Raw genomic sequence first — 22736 nt, 5'->3', positions numbered from 1 at the left:
CGGGGAGCGCGCGGCGGGGAGCGCGCGGCGGGGAGCGCGCGGCGGGGAGCGCGCGGCGGGGCGGCCTGGGACTGTCGGTGAGAGGCGCGCGCGCTGGCTGACGGGCGCGCAGGCGGCGGGAGGGCTCTAGGTCCCAGTCCGGGTGGGCACCTGCGGTCCCCGGCGCGGGGGCTCCTTCCAGGTGAGTTTGGACTTTGCGATCCCCGGCTGGGTCGGGGCGGCGGGCGGGCGCCCCGGCAGCCGGTGCCTTCGCCAGGCACGTCGGTGAGCGGGGCGGCGTTTGGAGTCTGTAGAGGGAGGCTTGGGCTCGGGTGGGTTTCGGATAGACAGGGGTGACCCGCTTTTCTGGTGGCCCGGCTGTCTGCACTTCCCACGCTTCCCTGCCGGCGCCCCGGTTGCGTGGATCTCTTCTTGCGCGCTACTCTCCTCCACATCGCTTGCCCAGCCTCCTGGAAGTTGGGAAAGACGCATAATCCGAGGGACCGTCGTCGACCCGGTGGCCCCATCTACGGGGAAAACAGTGCCTCCTTTGGGATTGCAGGGGTTCGTGTGCGCCCCAGGTCGGAGGAGGTGCGGAGAACGCGGCGCTTTTCGGCTCCGAGGTTGTCCTGTTGGGGGGCGCGAGGTGGTCCGAGGCACGTGTTTAACTTGGGGCGCAGAGCGGTTACGGGTTGACCCTCACGCCCTTCCGCGGTCCCCACGGCCCCTCCCCGGAGTCGTTGGAGACTCGTAGCCGGACTCGCCGCCGCGGCCCTCGAACTCCCGGGAGCTCTGCCCCTCACGTTGTGGACAGGAGGTGGGAGCCTCTCATATTGACAGGAGGTAGCCAAAGCCACCTGTGAAACTTGGGTGCAAAGTGACCACTAGATTTGGGTCCCCACCCCCGCTCTTCCAACCCCCGATCGCCAGCAGGTAGCTGAATCAAGTGGGAATGCGTAGGATCCGCAGTGAATCGGGCCGGGAGGGATTTAAAAAAGAAGAAAACGGGACCCGATGTGATGCAGTTTAACAAAAGGCAATACAATAAACTCCAGTATTTCTCCAAGGCTTTGAAAGTTTCCCAGTATTGTTTTACGGAGTCTAAATTTAAGCATCTAACTTTTTTTTTTTTTTTAAACCGCAGGAACTAACCTCAGAAAATTCTTAACTCTTTGCCAGGCAGGATAGTTGATACAGAGCAGAAAACTTACAGTGAGTAAAGAAAAGGAGTGTTTTTTTGTGCCTTACCCCCGCCCCGGCCACCCTCCCAAACAGTAAAACAAACGTTCAGGTCTGTTGCAGGGAGACTGTAGGAAGAAAAGTTCCTTCTGGCTCCAATTTTAATGGAGAACTTTTTTTTTAAATCTGTATTTCTGAAAGAAACAGAAATACCAAGCCAGGTGTAAGTGTAAACTTGAGAAAGATGCTCACAGGAGAAATGTTTATTAAAGATGCTTTTCTACTTTATTTTTTTTTAAAAGCACTGCATACATAGGGCTCGAGCATGTACTAAAAAGTTAGCCCTCAGAGTTCCACGCCTGAATGTTACAGATTGTTTTTCTAGGTGGAGGAGGTATTTTCGTTGGTGAGGCCAATGTGGAAATACAAACAAATGCCCTGTTTACTTGGGATTGGGTGGGAAGGACGGAAGTTGTCTAAAATCTCTCTTGCCAAACTTGACAGTGTATGTATGGAATCCTGTATATTTTCTTGCCCAGACCAGTAATAGCCACTTTTAACGACTGGATAGGTTCTTTGGTAACAGCATTTCAGATGAGCTTTTCTTTGAAAATTTTGGATGCTGATACTCTAAAAGCAACACATTTTCTCCATTACTAAAAATCAGGAAGCCAAAAATTAGAGTAACATTGGCTAGTAGTAATTTAGAGAAGGCTGGAAAGATGAGAGGTGCTTTTAAGGAGATTTGAGTGTGTCAGGCACGATGACGTCCTTAAGTGTGGGCACCGAGTGCTCTTTAATTCATTCAGCGATATTTGAAGACTGACCACCTACACTGTGCTGAGTACTGAGTTCGTCTTTGGGCACACAAGCATATCTAGGTAACAGCCATATGGCCCAAACTGATTAAAATCAGATCAAGTAAGCCTTCATCAGGAGCTGAAGATACACCTGGCCCCGGTTCCAAAGTTCTCAGACACCTAAGGAGTCTATAGTTGGCACCCTGCGTTGATTCTAAAGATCATCTCAAATAACTAACTGCATGAGGTGTAGTGGAGCCTTGAAGCCTGAAGGGAGAGAGGTGAAAGGTTTGGGTGGAGCAGAGCTAAGAGCAGGGGAGCCTCTGGAACAAAAGTTCAAGGGCATCTTATCTACATGTTTGTGGGACAGCCGCCAGGGACACGGAGGCCATTCGGGGGTAGGTGCCAGGGAATCCTAGGAGCATCCCAGAACTTGAGCTCTCTGCTTTGCCGAAGGGCAGCATTGCGTTTCAGTTTCCATTGGTGGGAGTGCTGCTTCATAGCTGCCTGCGTGCTCTAGGGAAGGATGTGTCCTGCCACCCTGGCTCTGACACACGGCAGCACGTCCGTCCCTCTTGAATCTTTGAGTGCGTCTGCTGGCCATTGCAGAGAAGCCTCTGTCCACACTGACACAGCAGGCTCAGTATCGTGGTATCACTGGTAGTAGCCTCCGTCTGTGGAAAGCCACAGTGATGCCCTTGTCCCCCTTCTAGGCTCACAGCATTAATACTGAAACCTATTTTAAGAAAGTAGGTGCTGGGTTTATAATCCATGCAGTCAAGCTTGGTGGCAAAGGAATGTGTAGGGCAGAACATTCCACCTTGTTGGAGAGAGACGCGATAGTGCTTTATGAATGCAGATCTTCAGACTGGATATTTCCAAAGATCCTAGCACTGCAAAGACTTGAATCTCCTTATTTTTTTAAAATTGTAGTTAAATATATATAACATCAAATTTATCATTTTAAAGTGTACAAATCAGTAGCATTAAGTACATTCACATTCTATGTGCTTGAGAGTGTTTTCTTTAATTTTTTTTCTGTAGAGGTCTGCAGATATCCATTAAATGAAACGTATTAATTGAATTCTTCCTCACTAACTTTGTGCCTACTTAACATGTCAATAATTGAGAGAGGTACAGATCGTCCCCCACTTAATGATTTTTAGACTTTACAATGGTGCGAAAGTGGTATGCATTTAGTAGAAACCGTACTTGGGATTTTGAAGTTGGATCTTGTCCCGGGCTAGCGACGTGCGGTCAGTCCTCTCTCGGATGCTGGGCGGTGAGCCGCAGATCCCAGGCAGCCAGCAATCACGAGGGCGGACGACCCATCCCGACAACCATTCTGCACCCATCACTGTTCTGTTCTTCAGGTGTAGCATTCAGTACATTACATGGGATAATCAACACTTTATTATCAAATAGTTTTTGTATTAGAGGATTTTGCCCAACTGTAGGCTAATATGAGTGTTCTGAGTACATTTAAAGTAGGCTAGGCTAAGCTATGATGATCAATAGGTTATGTGTATGAAAGGCACTTTCAACCTAATATGGATTTATCGGGATATAACCCTATCATAAGTCAAGGAAGATCTGTACATTGAAAGATAACACTGAAATGGGGGATTTGTCACTATCTCCCTGTATTTTGAGCTAGAAAATATTCTGAGACTTTGTGCATACAACTTGATATGTGAAAATCTAACAATGTGCATCTGTAAGTTTATATTGGTAGATACACAGTGTCTAATAGGAATTGAGCTTTTATTATTACATAGTTACTTTCATCACTAATGAGGATTTTTGCCTTAAAATCTATTGTGCCTGATGTAATATAGCCAGAAGTGACCCTCTCATTGTTGCTGTTGTGAATATTGGCTTGATGTTATCTTTTCCCATCATTATTTTCTTTTAAATGTCTTTCTTGAGGTATAGTCAGTAAACTGCACATATTTAAAGTGTTTAAAAAGGGAAAAAAGTACATTCACAATGTTGTGCAACCATCACCATTATCTAATTCCAGAACTTTTTCATCACCCTGAAGGGTTTCCCATTCCCATTAAGGAGTCACTCCCCATTTCTCCCACTCTAGCCTCTGGCAACCACTAGTCTGCTTTCTTTCTCTATGGATTTCCCTGTTCTGGATATTTCCATGTAAATGGAATCATATAGCATGTGGTCCTTTGTGGCTGGCTTCTTTCACTTAGCAATGCTTTCAAGATTCATCCATGTGAGAGCATGCATCAGTACTTCATCCCTTTTTTATTATTTATTTATTTTTAAAGATTTTATTTATTTGAGACAGAAAGAGAGAGCGAGAGAGTGCACAAACAGGGGGGAGGGGCAGAGGCAGAGGGAGAAGCAGACTCCCCACTGAGCAGAGAGCCTGACCCAGGACTCAATCCATCCTAGGACCCTGGGATCATGACTTGAGGTGGAGGCAGATGCTTAACCGACTGAGCCACCCAGGTGCCCCACTTCATTCCTTTTTTAAAGGCTGAATAATATTTCCTCGGATAGACCACAGTTTGCTTATCCATTTTTCAGTTCATAGGCATATGGGTTGTTTCCACCTTTTGGCCGTTGTGAGTAGTGCTGCTATGAACATCCGTGTACAATTTTTTGTTCAAACACTTGTTTTAAATGTTTTGGGGTCTGTACCTAAGAGGGGAATTCCTGAGTAATATGGTAATGCTGTGTGTAACCTGTCAAGGAATCACCAGACCATTTCCCCAGCAGCTGCACCATTTTACAGTCTCACCAGCGATGTATGAGGGTTCCGGTTTCTCCACATCCCGCCAACACTTGTTTGTGTGTGCGTGTGTTGAAATTACCATCCTGGTGGGCATGAAGTAGTGTCTCACTGTGGTTTTGATTTGCGTTTCCCTAATGACTAATAGTGTTGAACATCTTTTCATGTGCTTGTTAGCCACTTAGAGGCCTTCTTTGGAGAAATAACGATTCAAGGACTTGATTCTCTTTTGTATTTGCTTTTATATTGCCAAAATCTTGCATGTGCGTAAGTGTAATTTTTATAGGGCTTGGTTTGTCTATTATATTCCTTCTCAAACCTTCATTCTGTTGTTTTGGGGGTTTTCCCCCTGCTTTCTTTTTCAAGCTTCTGCTGTTCCTCCTAGGAGACTGTCTGAAGAGTGCTTTGAAATATTTCATATTCTGCCTAATTTAGTTATTGTTCCAAAGGCCTGGGTTGGTTCCTTTGTTCGTTCAGCAGTATTTGTAGACTGGCTGCTGGCATTGTATTGTGCACTGAGCTAGTCACTGGGTATACAAACATACCAGTCCTCATATGCTTCTCTTTTGGATGTCTGCAGATACGTTTTATTTTTCTTAATTAACAGATTAGTAGAGCCTGGCATAGGGAAAAAGAGCAGCACTCAACTCGAGGTGGTGAGGGAGTCCGTCTCACGTTCTGTAGGGTTCACCACCTCCTGTTTCTGGAACTTGGGCTCCTGGTCTGTGAAATTTGGGGTAGGAATAAATGACTTCTCCAGCCCCGAAGACCTTGAAACCGATGATTATAAGTTAAGGATTCATGACAGTTTTCTTTTGCACACCTAATTCTGTAAGTGTACTGAAAATAGTTTATGTTGCCCAGTTTACTTAAAGGAACTCTCTTGTGTGGAAAAAAAATAATGCTTGTGTTCCTTTCCACTAGACGACACAGGTGAATTTGGTCGATTGCTTTCTTCCAAAATGGTGCACTTGGTATTTTTCTGTAAAGATTCAGAGGGTTTGAAGAGGTTTAGTGAGCATTTAAGTTCCTACCATGGTAGGCACAACTGGGAATGTGGACATGGATAAGGGGTGGACCTTGCCTTTGAGAAATTCATGATCTAATAAAGGAGATAGGATAAATGTCCAAAGGAGTCAATAGCAGCGACCCTCTGCTCTCTTTTGGGAGCAGAGGACAGAGATATTCTTTCCTTCAGGGCATCAGAACACCTCTTGGAGAATGTGACATTGAAGCTGGGCCAACAAGGGGATGATACTGGAAAATCAGAGTGGTGGAATGGTGGCTTTGATTATAATGCTGAGGAGGTTAGCCTTGTATCTGGGGGCATTAACCATGAAAGACAGCAGGTCTTATCTTCCGGCTTTACTGTGGAGTCAACTTTTGTATACCCAGGGAGTAACTTGACATTGAACAGGATGTTCAGGGTTGAGGAATGGAGGATAGAAATATGAGATAAGATGGTACAAACAGGGGGTTGGCACTGAAAATGTCAAATCTTGAATAGATGTTTTGGTGCAAGAAGAGTTTAAAAAAGCATTATTCCTGAGTGGAGAACTAAGAGTGGAGAACTCTTTCTGACTTGCCAAATTGACTTAGGGCTTCGGACCTCAGTTTCCTCACCTGGTAAACTGCCCTCCACACACACTAGATAACCAATGACTTTGGTGACTGAGGTCCTGCTAATGCAGGCAACTTCACTTTATGAATCAGATGTCTTTACAGTGTATCTGAGGTACATATGTTGTGTAGTAGACTTTTTTCCCTGCAGACTCCTATTGTGATTTTATTGATTTTTTTTTTAATTTTATTTTTTCAGGGGGGCGGGGGGAGGGACAGAAGGAGAGAGAGAATCTCTGGCAGACTCCATGCCTGACGCTCAATCTCAGGACCCTAAGATCATGACCTGACCTGAAATCAAGAGTTGATTGCTTAACAGACTGAGCCTCCCAGACGCCCCTCCCATTGTGATTTTAGAGGTGTCTTCTGAGGAAAAACATTTTTTTTAAAGATTTTATTTATTCGTTTGACAGAGAGAGAGAAAGCACAAGCAGGCGGAGTAGCAGACAGAAGCTGAGAGAGAAGCAGGCTCCCCGCTGAGCGAGGAGCCTGACGTGGGACTCGATCACAGGACCCTGGGATCATGACTTGAGCCAAAGGCAGACGCTTAACCGACCGAGCCACCCAGGCATCCCAGGAAAAACACTTTTGTATCGACATGTAGTAAATCATACTTAAGCCACAATTTCATTTTAGGGAATATACTTTTTTTTTTGCCATGACTAGTTATCAATTCTATTCCAAGAACATTAGGTTAACCATATAAAATTACCAATATTCAGCTACTTTCGGCCTATGCATATGGCAACTTCATAGGATTCAATCTAATAACTGTGGCCCAGGTCTTAGACCCTTCCCTTTTCAACCGTTTTAAGAATGTAGTCAGTGAACTGGAAAATTCACAGAAAAACACAGTGTATTTAAATATTGTGTTTCTTAGCTAATTCCCATTTTTTCAGGATGAAAGTTCTTACAGACGGTGTTCCCAGAAGGTGTCTAGGAAGAGTCTGGAGAGAAGAGAGCCTTTGTAAATACATCCACAGCAGCAGGGCTAGCAAAGAAGTCTTGGAAGATGAGGTTAAAGGTCCAATGCAGTGGGTTGACCCAGCGGGATGTCTTGCGTGAGCTTTGCTCCCCGCCTGGCTTGGATTTAAATCTATTCAACTTGAGATAAGATATGTCAATCAGATCTCTACTTCCAATCTAACCAGGTGTTATAAATACCAATACTAGATGAACATACTCTACCTTGGCTTTATTTTTGTTGTGAGGATGAAAGAAACATTTAGCTAAGAATTTTGAGCTTCTCAGAAAGAAACAGTATTATACAATAATAAGGCATAATTATTAGTTCTAAGTAAAAAGTATGACATTTTATTTCACCCTTGTAGCATGTAGTGGGTGCTCTGGTAATATTTGCTGAATAAATTCAGAGAAAGCACACAAACTTATTTAACAAAAGTAAAAGTTAAATGGGGATTTTCTTCTTTAAAAAAAAAAATTTCCTTAAGAATCCAGAAATATGCAATAGGCATATAGAATGTCAATTTTTTTGATTAGCTAAGAATTAAATTTGAAGTGTCCATCTTTGTATACATTTGTATACAAATGAAATTTGTAATTCATCAGGTAGAACTAGACTTTGCTCTTGTCGATGTTTTTTTGTTTGCTTCCTTGTGTTGCAAGGGTCATTCCTTTTTGTTATAAGGAACTCATCTGAAATCTAGTCAAGGTTGTTTTCAGGTGAGGTTTCACTTCAGGAAAATCTAATTTCCACATCTTCTGTTCAGTGATAGGAAACGGATAACAGGAGGCATCTTCCCTTAGGGCCTGTTAACCCATCCTAGCTAGGTGAGGCCTCAACCCTGAACTTGTTTGCTTCAGTGTAGACACATTAATTACTCTCAGGTGCTGCCAGGCCCTCAGTAAATTACCACCTCCTATAAACAGCTGCAACTATTCACAGTTGAGACAGTCTGAAATCTTGCTTTTCAACATCGTTCAGAAAGAGCTTTTCAAAAGAAAAAAGGTCTAAATGAAAGCATGATAATTGTTCCGGAGAAGTAGAATTACTAGCCTTTAAAATGTGTAATTGTATTTAATACACTTGAGTGCCAGTTAGAGTTTAAGGTCCTAAATTCTTACAGCAGACATTTCAGTACTAAGGGAAAAAACCCAACTCAGAGGAAAAGCAAAAAATCACGTGTAAGGAATTGTAAACTGTTGGCTGCATTAACATTTTAAAATTTCAGGGGCGCCTGGGTGGCTCAATCGTTAAGCGTCTGCCTTCAGCTCAGGTCCTGATACCCAGGGTCCTGGGATCGAGTCCCGCATCGGGCTCCCTGCTCAGTAGGAAGTCTGCTTCTCCCTCTCCCTCTGCTCCTCCCCCTGCTCATGCTTTCTCTCTCTCTCTCTCTCTAAAATAAATAAATAAAATATTTTTAAAAAAAATTTTTAATTCCAGAACAAAACTAAATCTAACTCCTAGCACCAACCAACTTCTATCTGAGGAGGACTTTCCTCTGATCTTCAGGGCTGGGATCCAGTCGGAGTTTGCCAGTTGGCTCAGTCAATATTTTTTGGAAGCGTTCTTCTCTTTCCAAGGTTTTTGTTTTCTTGACACTGAAAAAGAGCTCATGCTAAAGAATAGTAACTACATATTTATTTTACTTCAGCTGTTTATTTGTTAGAGGCTTATTTTTTAAGTTAATCTTGGGTATGGGTTACACACAGTTGTACCCATGGCTGCATTTATACTGATATTATTACATGTTAATGTTGGAAAGCATACTGGTTTGGTGCGTCTGATGTATTTATTGGCACTGACTTTTTAACAGATCATTATTAGTGAAGCTAAGTGAAGCATCTCCTCTATGACTGTATTTAAAGTTACTTCCCTTGTATTCCCAGTTTGCCCTTGATTGAAATAGGTTGAATGAGAGTAATTTCATCTAAATCTGACTGCTTTGGTCTATCAGTATGATGGAGGGATAAAGGATGGTCGCCCCAATGAAGTTACCATGTTTGAAAGGACTCCTAAGTGTTGAAGCCTTTTGTTTAGATCGAAGGTCTGTTTTAAGGATACTCTAATTTAAATAATAATAGTAAGATGATTTTAAAATATGAATGTTGTGAAGTACTGAATAGTAAGTCTCTATTTTGTGACAAATGTTTTCCAAAGTCCTGTGGCTCTATTAAAAAATAAAAGAGAGCTCTTTGCCCAAAGGGAGCTTTCTGTCTAATTGAAGAAAAAAGGATTCTGTGCAGAGTGAAACCTGGAGTGATCGTTTACATCAGAGTGACGAAGATGCTGTGATGTCATCAACAAGGGGTGAAATAGACACAGTAGGTAGGCAAGGAGCCAGAGGAGAGGTCAGCGATGAGCAGCGTCAGGAAGCAAGGTTTGAGAAGGTTTGGTGGAGTTTCTGAGCGAAGCTTTGGAGGCGAGCAACATGAGAGGCTGTCAAAACCTGGCTCACGATGGAGCAGAACATTAAGCAGACGAGGCTGGATAAGAGGGTTTCTATTGTGGAAAACAGGGTGGAAGAGATACATGTAGGCAGGGTTCTAGAGACACTTCAATGCTCTGTGTTCTTACAGATAGGACCCTTGGCAGGACAGGCCAGGGAGACAGGGACTGTGCCCGAGCTGCCAGGCCTGTGATAGCAGCAGTCATCCAGGATTTTTTTTTTAATTTTTAAAATATTTTATTTATTTGAGAGAGACAGAGTGAGAGAGAGCACAAGCAGGGAAAGCGGCAGGGCAGAGGCAGAGGAAGAAGCAGACTCCCTGCCGAGCAGGGAGCCCCATGCGGGGCTCCATCCCAGGACCACCAGATCGCGACCGGAGCTGAAGGCAGTCGCCCAACCGACTGAGCCACCCAGATGCTCTAGTCATCCAGGATTTTAGAAAGGTTCTTTCTGTCCTTGCGGTTCACCAGTGGATGCTGCACAGAGCATTGGTTTTATTTTTAGTAAGGTTTTTGAGAGTAGAAAACTCGGAAGACAACGTGCAGGACCACCAGCTACACTTCGCTCTCTCCCAGATCCGTGGTGCGCGTGACATCACGGGGTGTGAAGTGCGAGCGGGATCCCGGAGCTGTTCTCCTAACTATCACGTGTGCTGGGACACCTGCCGTGAAATCATTTTTTACGGACTTCAGTTTGGTAAATTATTTTTAGGGGAGAAACGAAGTGGTGCGTTTAGTCTAAGAATTTTGTTAAAGCCCTAATTAAGTTGAATGACAGAAAAGAGAGTATCAGCATTCCGTTTCCTTCTCACGTATGGATTGGGTTAATACAAAACAATGGAAGGGGCGCCCGGCTGGCTCAGTCGGTAGAACATGGGACTCTTGATCTTGGGGTTGTGAGTTTGAGCCCCACGTGGGGGGTAGAGGTGGCTTAAAAATAAAATCTTAAAGAAAGAAAATTGTCGGTACCATTCATAGCTCCATCTTCTAGTTAATTTCTTGTTATAAATAACTCATTTTTCACACACACTCTTGACATAAAAATAGGAATTAAGACAGTAGGACTCCTGCTTTTTTGGTCGAGGAAATCAAGGCAAAGTGCCTGTCACATTCGTTGGTGTTCACATGAATGAATGTTGTCAGGAGCTACTAGAATTAAGGCTAACAATGGCTATTTTCTGTTTACTGCTAATTTCATCTAGGAGTGTGTACATTCCAGTAAAAATGGCTGTTCTCTTTATTTTCACCCACTGCTTAACCATATGAAAAAGCCCATTCATGATAATGAGCTGTGGTGACTCAGAAACCATTCCCACTGTGAAACAGCTTCGTTTTTAATGTTCTTGAAGGTAAAAAAAAAAAACAAAAAAAAACAAAAAACCAAGAACCCATACCTTTGAACGCGGCTTGGCTGTTAAATCATCATATGGGGATTTCTCAGGCTATAGCTTTAAAGATCATTCCTTTCCTAGGATTGTTTTTCTACGTTTGGGAACAAGTCTTCACAGAATTCCTGTGCACGGAAGCAGGAGAGACTCAGGATCCTGCCCCAGTTACTCATGGGTGTGCACGCCAACCCTCCTGCACCGCCTGACGTGGGAAAGGGGCCGTTTCTAAGATGATTTCTACCACTTTCCCAGCTCGGCTCTGCTTCTGCTGACTGGATCTTAACACTGTCGGTTAACGGCGGTATCTAGACAAAATGTGAGGGTCTATAAACCACAGGTCCAGGGGTTCAGAATCCTAGGACCCAACCTGGATCTTTCTTAAAGAGTTTACCTTGGCAAGGAGCGGGAGCAGTTCTCTTTTTAAAGTGTTCTATAGGCACGCTAAGCAAAAATTAGTTCCACATCACTCGGTTAAGGTGGATAATTTTTCCATTTATGTTCAGAACGATCAAAGGCAATAATCACCCTTGTGATTTTGTTTAGCCTGTCTGTAGGGCATCTAAGCCATGTAAGGTATGATTCCCTTCCCCCCGACCTAGTAGGTACAAAGGTACAACAACTATTCGTAGTTGAAGGTGAAGGAACTTAATATATTTGTTCTAGCTTAAATTCTTCAGCAAACTGGGTCAGATCAATTTTCCCTGGTTAATTTCAGGCTAAACCGCCATCCAAGAAAAGTTTATCTTTGTGGTTTCTCCTTCCCTTGAAAGCGCTTCCCCCCGGCATTGCCCTGGGGTTTCTAGATTACATATGTCTTCTACTCTTCCCTCATTAAGTCCGAACTCATCTGTCTGGCATCATCTCCTTCAATGCTGGACCTTACAGACACTTCCCAGGTGATAAAATGATCTGGTAAATCGTTACTCTTCAAACCTCTAGGCCATCTTCCTTTTCTGTTTCTCCGGCAGTGGGAGGTAGGTGCATGAAGGAAACCAGAAGGTATTGCCCAGCAGATGGGGCCATGTTGTACCTGCCCATCCCTGCCACTGGCTTGTGTTCTGGGTATGGATATAAAACACAGTGTTGTGTGTGTGTTGTATTGATATAAATGGAATTGTGCTAACAACCTGATTATAACTTTTCACTCAAAACATCTTAGGACCTATCAATGCCATTGTCCAATTGATTGCTTCGGACTGAGGCACGGTGTTCCATAGTAAAAGCGTTTACCAGGTTTTGATTTATTCTGGGAGTTCCTAGTGGGCGATGAATCTAGATTCCCACCAGCTCTACTCTGCTGCAAGCGAAGTTCCCCTGGATTCCTGGAGAATTCCCACGGAGTAGACTGAGCAGTGGGATTTTTGGATCGCGGGGCATAGTTTCACAAATTAAACACTGCCCTATTGCTCCATGGAGAGCTTGGATGAATTTCACACTCCCAACAGTGAGTGGTACATGAAGGTTCCTGTTTCCCCACATTCCTGCTGGTGTTGGTTATTTTTCAGTTGTCTAATTTTTGCCAATCCAGTAGGTATAGGCTGATGTCTTACAGTAGTTCTAGGTTTGTATTTCTTTTGTTTCCCAGTCTCACATACCTCTTAGTCACTTGGGTTTCCTCTCTGTGAACTGCTTAATCATATTCCTTGTATATGGTTTTTTTCTGATAAGTTTCCTGTCTTGTTCCTGTTGTTTTACAAGAATTTTTTGTATATTCTAGCGATCAGTTCCTTTTAGGAGACCTTGAATGTTTTCAGCTGGCCTGCCTCTTTTCTGTTAATGTGGCCTACAGTGCCTTCCATTTTTATGTAGATTCACTGCAATTTTCACCTTAGGATTTATGGTTTTTTGAGTCCTACTGAACAGAAATATCAATGGAGCAGAATAGGAAATTCAGAAATAGAACCTGCCACATAAACATTTAGCATAAAATAACATTTGATACTTCAAAACAGTGGAGAAGATGAGTTTTTCAATACTTGGCATTTGAGTAACTGCATAGCCCTTTTGGCTTGGGGGTGGGGAAATAGATCTCTCCTTCACACTTTGCACTAAGATAAATTCAAGTTAGATCAGATATTTAAATATGAAAAGTGAAACCATAAAAATGCTAAGTAGAAAATATGGGAAGTATTTCATTTATATCCTTAGAATAAGGAAAGGCCATTTTTTGGTTTTTTTTTTTTTTTGACTCTGAGATCAAGACCTGAGCTGAGACCAAGCACCAGACACTTAACCGACTCAGCCACACAGGTGCCCCAGGAAAGGCCTTTCTAAGTTTACAAAACCCATAAGGTATAAACCAAAAGATTGATGAAGCCAACTATTTAAAAATAAAAAATTCTTGGGGCGCCTGGGTGGCTCAGTCGTTAAGCGTCTGCCTTTGGCTCAGGACACGATCCCAGGATCCTGGGATCGAGACTCACATCAGGCTCCCTGTTCGGCGGGGAGTCTGTTTCTCCCTCTCCCACTCCCCCTGCTTGTGTTCCCTCTCTCACTGTGTCTCTCTGTCAAATAAATAAATAAAAATCTTAAAAATAAATAAAAAATTCTCCAAGTCAGTGTACAAATTAAGAAAACATTTTTGCAATTTATACCAAACAATTTATGGGCTTTCTAGTCTGTCCCACGGGTGTATTTGCTGATCTAGTGACAGTACCTGTGTCTGAATTACTATTACTTTATAATGACTCTGGAAGCTTGATGAAGCCAGTTCCTCCAGATTCTTTAGGAGTTTCCTGGTTGTTCTTAGCTCTTTGCTCTTCCCAGTGCATTTTTTCTCCTTTTTTTAAACCCCTAATAAGTTTAAAAACCAGCCTACTGGATTTCTCCGAAAACAACCCTATTGTGATTTCAATTGCTCTGTTGGCTGCATTGTCCAACAGAATTTTCTAGGATGATGGAAAACTTCCACTAATTAATGCTTAAAATATGGCCAGTGCAGCTGAGGAACTGTATCTTTTAATTTAATTTTAATTAGTTTAAATTTAAGTAACCACACATGGCTAGAGTTTATTGGGCAACCCACATCTATTGCTTCAGAGCAATTCAATTTTAGGAGACTATCTCCTCTTAATGATATTGACTCTTATAGTCCTGAATATGGTATCTCTTTATTGACTTTCAATAGCATTTTATTATTTTTTCCAAAAAAGTTTGCACATTTTTTGTGCAAATCTAAGTAATATAATACATATAATACATTTATGCATATATGTGTTATGCTTTTATTTTTTTATTTTATGCTATTTAAAATGGTTTTTTTTTAGTTACTGCTTGTGGCTGGCATATAGAAAATGATGTTTTGTATATTGATTTATATCCAGTGACTTTGTAGAAAACACTAGTTGATTCTAGTAATTTGTGAGATTTTTGGTGTTTTTCTACAATGACCATAATTATCTATAAATACTGACATTTTTGTTTCTTCCTTTTCAATCCTTACACATTTTTTTCTTGTCTTATATGTGGGGTAGGACTTAAATACAATATAGTATAGAGGACAGCAGGGGTGGTAATGGGAATGGTTTTAATGTTTTGTCACTAAGTGTGATGTTTGCTATAATTTTTTATGGATATCTTTTACTGGATTAAAAGAAGTTCTCCCCTCATACTTTGTGAAGTTTATAAAAAATTGTGCCTAATATTAAATTCATCCAGTGCTTCAGATATTAAATCTTCTGTTGACTCTATCCACTTGTATTTTTAAATTGCTATTAACTTTTTTTTAAAGTTCAATTTGGTTCTTTTTCAAATTACCCTGGTCATTTTTTATGATGAGAAATTTTCCTTCTGCGAGGAATAGAGTTGTCAGAGGTATTTTTCATACAGCATTCAGCATCTGAAACCATCTCAATAGACCAGCCAGGCTATCTTATCCACCAGACTCTGGAAATGAGGGTTTCTCCACGGGGCTGTTACCTTCTCTTTTCCCCTTAGCTAATCAGTAGGCTTCTCCTACTCTTACAAACAAAACAAAATAGGTAAACAAAACCAGTGACTCAAAATACCTTTCTCCAACCCAGTTGTCCCTGTAGCTACTGCCTTTTTTTTTTTTTTTGTCTTTCCCGTCACATCTCAAGGTTTTTTTTGTAAGTTTTTATTTTATTTCATTTTTTTTTTTTTAAATAGGCTCCATGCCCAGTGTGGAGCCCAACATGGGGCTTGAACTCAGGACCCTAAGATCAAGACCTGAGCTGAGATCAAGAATCAGCCACTTAACTAACTGAGCCACCCAGGGCCCCTTAAGTTTTTATTTTAATTCCAGATAGTTAACATACAATGTTATATGAGTTTCAGGTGTACAATTCGGTGATTCAACACTTCCATATATCATCTGGTACTCATCACAACAAGTGCCCTCCTTCATCCCCATCACCTCGTTCACCCATCCCCCCCGGAGAGCACACCCCCAATGACTCGATGCACACCCCACTTCTCCTGTCCATGCCTTGGCCCACTCTGGGGGGCTTTGGATCATCTCTCTCCTGCTTGCTCTTTATAAGGTTAGTGAGTTCAGTGGGCAGTTTTTAATCCTTACTCTGTTGCACCTTTTGGCAGCCAGGGTCCCCCTCTCTTCTGTTCTTGAAATACACTCCTGCCCTGCCTGTTAGTCATGAAAATTTCATAGTCCTTTCTATCTCTCACGTTTTTCTCTTCCAACTTTAGGGCCACAGTAGTTTCCAAGTCTTTATCATTTCTTATGTGAACTGGTAAAATAACTTGATAACTGCTTTGATTGCCCCCGAAATAGATTATTTATTGGATGGTGAGTATGTGCAGCATTTGAAAGACAGAAAAGATCATTTGGTGAAAGCGTCATCTCCACCCTTGCCTCCTGGCCATCCCTTTCTCCCTCCCTGCAGACAGCCAGATAGATACTATCTATCCTTCCAGAGAGCGTCTCTGCACACAAGAGCATAAACATATATTTTCTCATTGATTTCCCTATTCAAGTGGAAGTATACGCAAGACTGTTCTTTCCTTTGCTCTTTCCACACACAAAATGTGTCCTGGAAACCACTCAGCTGCCCCATTTTTTTTCCCCAAAGATTTTATTTATTTATCTGAGAGAGAGAGAGAAGCAGATTCCCTACTGAGCAGGGAGCCTGACATATGTGGAGCTCTAACCCAGGACCCTGAGATCATGACCTGAGCCGAAGGCAGACGCTTAACCGACTGAGCCACCTGGGCGCCCCTGCCCCATTTCTTTTTTTTTAAACAGTGTGTGGTGCTCAGTTATCATCATTACTTTATTCTCTCTGTTTGGAATGCCCATCACTGTGTGTTTAACTGACAGTCTCCTATATCTTAAACATCTCTTAGGGCTTGGCCCAGTTGTCACAGTTCTGTGAAGTCTCTGCACCCTGCAGGGGGTATTGGCACCCCTTGCTCTGTGCCTCCATGTTCCCCGAAATGGCGCTGAGCATAGCCTACACTTCCGTCTTCCGCTGGAGTTGGTGCCATATGGCAGAATTATTTGTTACTTTTATTTTATTTTATTTTATTTTAGATTTTATTTATTTGAGAGAGAGAGACAGAGATAGCGAGATAGAGAGCACAAGTGGGGAGGAGAGGGAGAAGCGGGCTCCCCACAGAGCAGGGAGCCCGATGCGGGACTCGATCCCAGAACCCTGGGATCATGACCCGAGCCGAAGGCAGACGCTCAACCGACTGAGCCACCCAGGCGCCCTATTTGTTACTTTTAAAAAATACACATGCTGTGCTCGATTCGGCAGCACATATAATAAAAAATACACATGCTCAGGCTTTATCCCCGTACACGCATTCAGTAGGCCTGATACCCTATTGAATTAAACCAGTGCCTACATCGAGTTCCTCTGTGGAAGAAGTGATTCTTACTCATGGGTTATTGCCTGGTACCTGGAGTCTGCTCAGTGTGAGGTAGGAAGACAGCAAATATCTGGAGAATATGCTGGGGCTAGAAGGCAAGATAGGCCTCAAATTGAAGCATGTATTGATTGGTAGGAACTGAGACGGAGTGGGGTGATGGTGAAGGAGGGTTCATGCTTGATGCATCTAGGTCATTCTAGATCTTTCTGGAATGTAGGGGAAGATGAAGGAAAGGAGCTGCCTTCCTCGGTTGGCTGCAGTGCACTCACCTGAGGGGGTTCACTTGCCTAACTCCCACAGCCCCACCAGACCCACCGAGCCCTGCAGCCCGGATAGCTACTGTCTTTCCTACCTGCCATGCTTGGCAGATGTAGATTTACTAAGACTGTAGATCAGTTGTGGCCTTGTCCTCATTCTCTCTGCTCAATTGATAAACTAGACCTTTCCAAACAAGGATGTTACTAGTAAATAATGAGAAATAAACACAGGAAGTACAAGAAAATAAACAGAAAGTGAGCACTGTTGGGGCACCTGGGTGGCTCAGTCAGTTAAGCGTCTGATTCTTGATTTCAGCTCAGGTCATGATCTCAGGGTCCTGACATTGAGCCCCACATTGGGTTCTGCTCTGATCATGGGACCTGCTTGAGATTCTCTCTCTCTCTCCCTCTGCTCCTCCCCCTGCTTGCTCTCTCTCTCTCTCTCTCTCTCTCTCGCAAAATAAATAAATAAATAAATAAAATTTTAAAAATTAAAGAATAAAAAAAGAAGTGAGCACCGTGGCTCAAATTTCTGCACCTGTGGTGTCGGACTTGCTGGGGCTTCTCAGCGAGACTGGTTCTGCTCCTCTGGTGGAAGTCAGCTTCTTCACCTACAGGCCTGTCTTAGTCTCACTTGTTATAAACTATACTGTAAACCCAAAGAGTGAACCCATGGTTGGACAAGGAGACTAAATATTTTAGGATGGTAATGACCATCCCGGACTCATAGGACTGGGGGAGTCACTCCTGTCAAACCTGTCTGCCCTATTCCCTTTCCAGGGCGGACCAGAGAAGAAGGCTGCTTCCTTGCCCTTCCTCTTCAGAAAAGTTTGCTCTCTCCGCGGACCACCATGGAATTCTGTATTTTTAGTTCCCAGGGAACTAGGACTAGGGAGCCCCTCATTCTTGATGTCTTAAGAGATCACAGAAGAATGGCACCTTGAACCTGTGAAGGATATCAGACCAAGGTTTTCACTTTCTCCCCGACAACCTCTGCCTTCTGGAGAATTCTAGTTCGCTTCCTCGTATTCTTTCAAGATAGTAATTTGTAAAAGTCTAAATGTTACAGTTTTATGGTGTCAGAATAGCTTTTAAAATTGTAGTAACACAAGTAAAAGGTGTGTTCTCGAATGATGTGGGAGGTTACCGCCCTCCGGCCATACCGCGGGCACCCCTCAGAGTGCTGTTCTTACTGCACAGACTTGTTGCAAAATTCCAGACCCTTTGCCACAGACAAGGCATGTCCACTGGGTTCCTTCCTCGTGTGAGGCTAATGAGCATCTCACTTCCCCATCTTTCACCTCCCTGTTGTGTGGGGGGAAGACTTACTGCCCCGCATCACCCTCCTTTCCCTGGAGCAGTGACTTACTGAGTTCAGGAATGAATTAGAGTCCATGGGTCTTCTCTGCGTCTCCTGCCCACCTCATCCAGGCCGCAGCTACTCGCTGTCCCAGGGATGAGGCATATTATTGGCTACGTAGATGGTTTAGATACAGTCTATGCATTGTTTAGGCTTGCTTACTATTAAATTTTAAAACCTTTAACATTTTGCGGGGGGTGCCTGAGTGGCTCAGTTGGTTAAGCAACCAACTCTTGATTTCGGCTCAGGTCGTGATCCCACGGTCCTGGGGTCGAGGCCCACTCAGCAAGGAGTCTGCTTATCTCCCTCTCCCTCTCCCTCCGTTTGTGTGCACACTCTCTCTCTCTCAAATAAAGAAATATTAAAAAAAAAACAAAACTTTAACATTTTCTTTTTTTTTTTTTTTAAAGATTTTTTTTATTTATTTGAGACAGAGCGAATGAGAGAGACAGAGAGCACATGAGAGGGGGGAGGGTCAGAGGCAGAAGCAGGCTCCCTGCCAAGCAGGGAGCCCGATGCGGGACTCGATCCAGGGACTCCAGGATCATGACCTGAGCCGAAGGCAGTCGCTTAACCAACTGAGCCACCCAGGCGCCCACTTTAACATTTTCTTAAGCCTTTTTTTTAACCATTTGGAATAATGGCGACTTCCAAAAAGCATATATATGCTCAGAATCTTCTGTTCCCTAGTCTTGCTCTTAAATTGCCAGTTAACTGGGGCTGATTCACCTGAAAAATGAAGAGAAACCAGGCGAGGAATAGTTTCCTGTTTAAGCTATTCTCACACCTTCAGGATTTCCCTAAGAAGATCTCACGGTAATTTTAGAAGTTTTAAATGACAAAGTCCACCCAGAAGTATTCCGTACTGATTGGGTTTTCTCCACAGATGGTCATGTTTGTATTAAAAATTAATACACACACACAGTTGTGCCCCTGGTTATCTGAGCTCACATGCCCCTCAGTATTCTTAAAGGCACTCAGAAAGCCACCTGGCAGTATTTTCAGTTTAGGAATGAATGACGTGGGCTTGTATCTCTCCACTTGCCCTAAGCCTCCACAAGAGGCTTATTCCCTTATTCCCTATTAATCTTGTTTGGTCTTCTAGAAGGTTTTGTTGAATTCCATTGTCCATTGTTCAGAGACTGAGCTGAATTTCCTGCTAAAAGAGTCAGAGTATGAAACCAAGGGGCTGGTAGGGGAAATTTTGCTGTCTTTGTTCCTGAAAGTAAAAATATGAACTTCCTTGTAGTAGTAACTTATGGTACCTTAATATCTTCTGTAGAAATTGCAAGAGCATCTCAGCCTCCAGAGAACCTAGAATCTCAGAGATGTCAAGCAGACTCATTCGCTAAATTTACCAGCTCTTGTCCCTTCACTCAACTCTGAACTGCAGTGAAGCTGGAAAAGGAGCCATAATTTTGTGGTGTCTTAGGTAGAAGAGACTAGAATCAATAAAGAACACAGGGAAATCCTGAATCCACATGGGAAAGAGCAGGAGAGTACAGGTCCTCGGTGCAAAGGAGGGAGCCAGACCATTATCCTATCAGGTTTTCAGCAACAAAGTAATTGTTAGTCTGCTCATCTTTTCCTTAAAAATGATTCACATCGGGCACCTGGGTGGCTCAGTTGGTTAAGCCACCGCCTTCAGCTCAGGTCATGATCCTGGAGTCCCCGGATCGAGTCCCGCATCGGGCTCCCTGCTCGGCGGGGAGTCTGCTTCTCCCTCTGACCCTCCCCCCTCTCATATGCTCTCTCTCTCTCTCATTCTCTCTCTCATAAATAAATAAAATCTTTTAAAAAAAATGATTCACATCTTCATGATGGAAAGGGATATAAAGGAGAAATGAAAATGAACAAACACGTTGACTTAGGGGCTCCTAATTCCGTCTTGATGGTCGAGGCTGCAAATTGAGATGACTCTGACCCAGGCCGAGCCTTCCGTTTCAGGGGATAAGGCATTAACCCTGTCCCCCTGTGCTTGGTTTCTCCAGAGGCAGTTGCTCCTTGAGAATGGGACCCTGGCCCCTTCCCCACCTCCTGTGACCGGGCCAGCAGCCACCGTGTCTCCGGGAATGCCTGTGAACCGCCAGCAGTCAGACTCGTCGGAGATGGACTCAGATGTGTCCCCCAGCTGCGGGCTCAGTGACCTGAGCAGAGGGAGCAGCTTGGACAGCCGAAGCAGCAGCTCCCGCTCTAGGAGTTTGACTTTGGTGAGTGACTGTTTTCTTTAAAGCTCCAGCTGCCTGGTTTTGTGCCAACTGCCTCCCCTTTGAGGAATATCTTACCCTCCTGGGTTCACGAGCTCGACGTCTCCGCATACTTACTTTGTGAAGTGGCATTTCATTTGTAATCATCTTAAGATTTGCACGGATGCAGAGTGTTCCGCTCAGCAGTGAAGCACCTCTCATGCTGTGGCTGGTAACCCGGCTGCTGAGACCCCGAGAGGACTGTGCCCAAAGGCCGAAACCCGCCCAGCAAGGGCCCGCTGCCTTTCAGCTCAAAGGGCTGAAAGGAGGGGCACCTGGGTGGCTCAGTCGATTTGAGCATCAGACTCTTGGTTTCGACTCAGGTCAAGATCTCAGGGTCATGAGATCGAGCCCAGCATCAGGCTCCATGCTCAGTGCAGAGTCTGCCCCAGATTCTCTTTCCCCTTCCCTCTGCCCCTCCCCCCTGCCCATGCTCTCTCTCTTTCTAAATAAGTAAATAAATCATTTTGGTTTTTTTATAAAAGGGGTTGAGGGGCACCGGGGTGGCTCAGTCGGTTAAGCGTCTGCCTTCAGCTCAGGTCATGATCTCAGGGTCCTGGGATTGAGCCCCGGGGTCGAGCTCCCTGCTCAGCGAGGAGCCTGCTTCTCCCTCTCCTCCCCGATTTCTCTCTTGTATCTCTGTCTCTCTCTCAAATAAATAAATAAAAATATTTTTAAAAAGCTGGGGGGGGTGTTGAAAGGAGAGAAGCATCTCACAGGCAAAAACAAATTCACTTTGAAACAGATTTTTACCTCCTTTGCAAATATAAGTGCTTTTGTATCTCTTTCTCTCAGCATCCAGGCCCTTATACAGCATCAAAAAGCTTTGGCAACATTTACAAAAAGGGTCTTTAGCTTTAAAGGTGATCCTTCTGCACCCCTTACCCCTCAAGATACTCATCTTTCAGGAGAGAGACCCTTTATATTCGCAGAGGGAAGGACAGGAGGGAGATAGCATTAGACCCACTGAGAACGGTCTCCGTTGTTCATCTCAGTCCCTTGGAATGGGGGCAGAATTTCCTTCAGACATACTGAGTCCTAAAATTAACCCCAATTGTGCTGAATATAAGACAAGTATATATGGCATAGAGAGCAGTTAATAGTAATGATAGAGCTTTGTAGACTCCTACTTTGCATCTTTTCTTTCTTTTTTTTTTTTTTAAGATTTTTATTTATTTGACAGAGAGAGAGAGTTAGTGAGAGCAGAAACAAGCAGGGGGAGTGGGAGAGGGAGAAGCAGGCCTCCCGCCGAGCAGGGAGCCCGATGCAGGGCTCGATCCCAGGACCCTGGGATCATGACCTGAGCCGAAGGCAGACGCTTAACGGCTGAGCCACCCAGGCGCCCCTTTGCATCTTTTCTTAAATCATCATGGTAATATGAAATAAATACTATCTTACTTGATTCACCAAGAGAAACATATATTACAAATTACTCCCTGAATATCTGGGAACCTAGAAATCCTTAATAATGGGGAATTTGGGCCTGCTTTTTAAATTTAAGTATATACAAAGGACATATTAAAAGACTATGTAGAAAAGACCGATGAGCTTGCCAGCAATTAGCAGAGTATGTGCTCCAGAGTATGAGTTAGGAAGCAGCCCACTCGATGTAGGCGGTGTTTCTAAAACTTGGGGTGGTGACTTAGGTCCTGTAGTCGACGAGACCACCCGTGCCAGGGGTGATGGAATACAACGGAGAGTGTTCTCAGGCACCCGCTATCTAAGGAAATGGGCGTAGCATGTGAGCAGTCAGGGTATTTGAATTATTTTCTTGTTGAACTGGAGGCAAGTCTCTTAGCCTGCTTCGCAGCATGGCCCCTATTGATGCAGGATAAAATAACCCCTTCTCGGGGCGCCTGGGTGGCTCAGTCGTTAAGCGTCTGCCTTCGGCTCAGG

At 43.8% G+C, this 22736-nt stretch overlaps 1 protein-coding gene across 3 annotated transcripts in view; it reads left to right on the top strand.

Annotated features, from left to right (window-relative positions):
* PROSER2 (proline and serine rich 2) overlaps positions 1–22736 on the top strand; it is a 46625-nt gene that overhangs the window by 920 nt on the left and 22969 nt on the right. The window contains exons 1-2 of one of the 3 annotated variants that reach the window (XM_035021657.1): positions 51–181; positions 20586–20804. In XM_035021657.1, coding sequence (XP_034877548.1) covers positions 20667–20804 — 138 coding nt within the window. In that variant the 5' untranslated portion in view covers positions 51–181; positions 20586–20666. Of the gene's footprint in view, positions 1–50; positions 182–20388; positions 20805–22736 lie in introns of those variants that run through there. The other 2 variants (XM_035021658.1, XM_035021656.1) reach the window with 2 other exon arrangements.

Source organism: Mirounga leonina, unplaced genomic scaffold (genome assembly GCF_011800145.1).
Source record: "Mirounga leonina isolate KUSES-001 unplaced genomic scaffold, KU_Mleo_1.0 Mir_175, whole genome shotgun sequence".
NCBI lineage: Eukaryota > Metazoa > Chordata > Mammalia > Carnivora > Phocidae > Mirounga > Mirounga leonina.
The sequence above is the reverse complement of the archived record's forward strand: the minus strand, read 5'-3'. Positions and strand labels throughout refer to the sequence as shown.